The sequence below is a fragment of the Tarenaya hassleriana genome, unplaced genomic scaffold (genome assembly GCF_000463585.1).
Source record: "Tarenaya hassleriana unplaced genomic scaffold, ASM46358v1 Cleome25, whole genome shotgun sequence".
Lineage (NCBI taxonomy): Eukaryota > Viridiplantae > Streptophyta > Magnoliopsida > Brassicales > Cleomaceae > Tarenaya > Tarenaya hassleriana.
In genome coordinates, this window is record NW_010965775.1 from 1,275,018 (window position 1) to 1,277,698 (window position 2,681).

Consider the following 2,681-nt stretch of genomic DNA (forward strand, 5'->3'; position numbering starts at 1 on the left):
CAGAAAGCGAGCGGATCTCTTTAATCCGGTTTGACAGATCGGTTATCTCGGTTTAATGTATCTATTAATTGCTCTTCTCTTGATAAATTATTATTTATTTATAATATCGGTTTAGTTGCTCTTCTCTTGAATTGCATTTCTTTATTTTCTACGGTGCTTTGATAAATTTCTTGAAAATAAAATAGATTTAATAATGTTGTATTTTCTATATTTAATTTTTCTAAAAGTTTTGTGAAAATCGAAAATGGATTGTTTCCACATATTATTCGAATTTGAATTCCAAAGCTTGAAAATTTCAAAACATCCGAGTTTGGAATCCAAAAGATAGAATTGGAAAAAGGTAGTGGGCCATATACATAGTGGCCCATGGGCCGGAAAGTAGTGGCCACAACAAATCCGTGTTTTTTTTTTCTTCAAATGGATAGAAAAGGAATAATTACGGACAATTAGTAAACACGAAAAAGTCTTTAAGACATATGTGTAATTTAATAATATTGTAGGAATCCATAAGTGAATCCCACTAAGCGCGGTCATTGAACAAAACTAACAAGAAAAAAAAAAGATCCTCTGTGTAAAAAGCCAAAGGACAAAAAAGTCTTTTGATTTAACCCATACTTTACGGGTAAATTAATCAAATAATTAAGAACTAATCCGTAACTAATAATACCTCCAAAACAAACGTTAAACGCCAACAGAAATAAAAAAGATTAATATTTTGTATAAATCAGGAAGGAAATTTCCAGGAAACTACCATTTGTCACTCCATTCTCACTTCACTCGTCGTTTTAACCCCTCCTGCGTTTGTTCTCCTCCTCACTTCACCACATCATTATGAAATTCGCCAAATTCAATCCGAAGCGTTTGTTCCGATCCAAGGATCGATCTGTCGTCTCTCGATCCCAGACATCTTCGTTCGGATCCGTTTCGTCTTCCTCCTCCGTCGACCGGAAACATGCCGTCGCCGACGCTGGAACCGTCACGCCGACCAGCGTTCTCCCGGAGGTTTCCGGCGATTTCGCCGCTGTCGATGCGTCGTATCCGTACTCGTACCTTGAGCTCGTTCAGGCGTTCAAGCTGATCGACAAGGACAACGACGGCGCCGTCTCGAGGCAAGATCTTGAGGCTCTACTGAGTCGACTCGGTCCCGACCCGCTGAGTCAGGAGGAGATTGACGTGATGCTCGGAGATCTCGACCGCGACGGAGACGGCGCGATCCGCTTGGAGGCTTTGGCGAGCCGAGTGGTATCGGCCGGCGATCTGTCTCGCCACTCGGCGGAACTGAGAGAGACGTTCGAGTTCTTCGACGCCGATCGCGATGGTCTGATATCGGCGGAGGAGCTCCTACGTGTATTCGCCTCAATCGGGGACGAGCAGTGCACGTTAGAGGATTGCCGGCGCATGATAGCGGCGGTGGACGAGGACGGCGATGGATTCGTGTGTTTCGGTGAGTTCTCAAGAATGATGGAGCTGCAGAGATGATGATCTCTCTCTCTCTCTCTCTCTCTCTCTCTCTCCGTATTTGTTTCTTGTTTGGCTGTTTTTGCCCTAATGCTGGGTTCTCTGTCTGGATATCTTCTATGTTCCTTCTTTATTATATTAGGATTCCATGTAGAATGTCTATAATCTGGACTCAAAAAAAATCTTTTTTCCACGTTTAAACTTCATTTCTGATACACGGGCTTTATTAATAATTTTTCCTGAATCTTTTTGTGTATGGCAAAGTGGCGAAACAATGGTCCTTATCATCTGCCTCTATTATATTTTTTGTTTCCTTATATAGATTGAGATCTAGATTTAGATTCATCCCCTTTGTACCAATTCTGTGAATCTTCTAGCTTGATTATATATTAGATTGACCGTTTCTGAATGAATATTTAAAAAAAAATCTATAAGAATCTTTGTTCTGTTCTGTATCTCCCTCCAGCCAAAAACAAAAAAACAAAAGATATTCAATCATGTGGAAGTGCGGTTTGGTATTAATATGTTCTGAAAATTGAAGAAGTCCAATAGCCCATATAATATTGGCCCATTTTTTGACCAACCATTTAAATCACGTGTTATGTTTTTCCATGAATATTTCGGTTCTAAAAGCGAAAATCTAATGGTATATTGTTTGAATTAGATTTAAACAATTTTAAATTAAATTTATTCAACATCAATTGAATATAAAATAATAAAAAAATATTGAACGCAAAATATTTTTTAAGAAATTAGGATATTTTAAATAAAAAATAGAATGTAAAATCAAATCTATTAAAGCTTGATAATAAAAAGAAATATATTAATTTGCTAAAAAAATTTAAAATATGATTATGAAAGTGGTAGAAATTAAATACAACCAAATCCATTTTTTTCTATTGCTAATACAAGGAAGCTCATCTACCCAATGTTAGTAAAATCTATTTGAATTAAATATATATTTCAAATATAACCCGTGTAGGTCTAAATAAGATCGCCGTGAAATAATAGTCGGATAATGTGATATTAAGAAAACTATTAAAAATTTGAAATGTACTCGGCTTTTATTATTATTGTCGCCATCATTAATTAATTTTTTTAAAAACGACAACCAAAATATTATTCAGACCAACAAATTACCATATAACTATTTTACCTCATATATATATATATATATATATATATATATATATGTGTGTGTTTGTGTGTATATAATATGTGAG

General features: G+C 36.0%; 1 protein-coding gene across 1 annotated transcript; it reads left to right on the forward strand.

The window, feature by feature from the left end:
- The first annotated feature begins 560 nt into the window (after positions 1-560).
- Positions 561-1,775, forward strand: LOC104816405 (probable calcium-binding protein CML36). The gene has a single exon (XM_010545211.2). It carries the CDS (start codon positions 832-834, stop codon positions 1,477-1,479), a length of 648 nt encoding a protein of 215 aa, XP_010543513.1. The 5' UTR covers positions 561-831; the 3' UTR covers positions 1,480-1,775.
- The last annotated feature ends 906 nt before the right edge of the window (positions 1,776-2,681 follow it).

Coding starts and splice junctions, on each gene's coding strand:
- LOC104816405 (XM_010545211.2), top strand. CDS start 832: ATGAAATTCGCCAAATTCAATCCGAAGCGTTTGTTCCGATCCAAGGAT.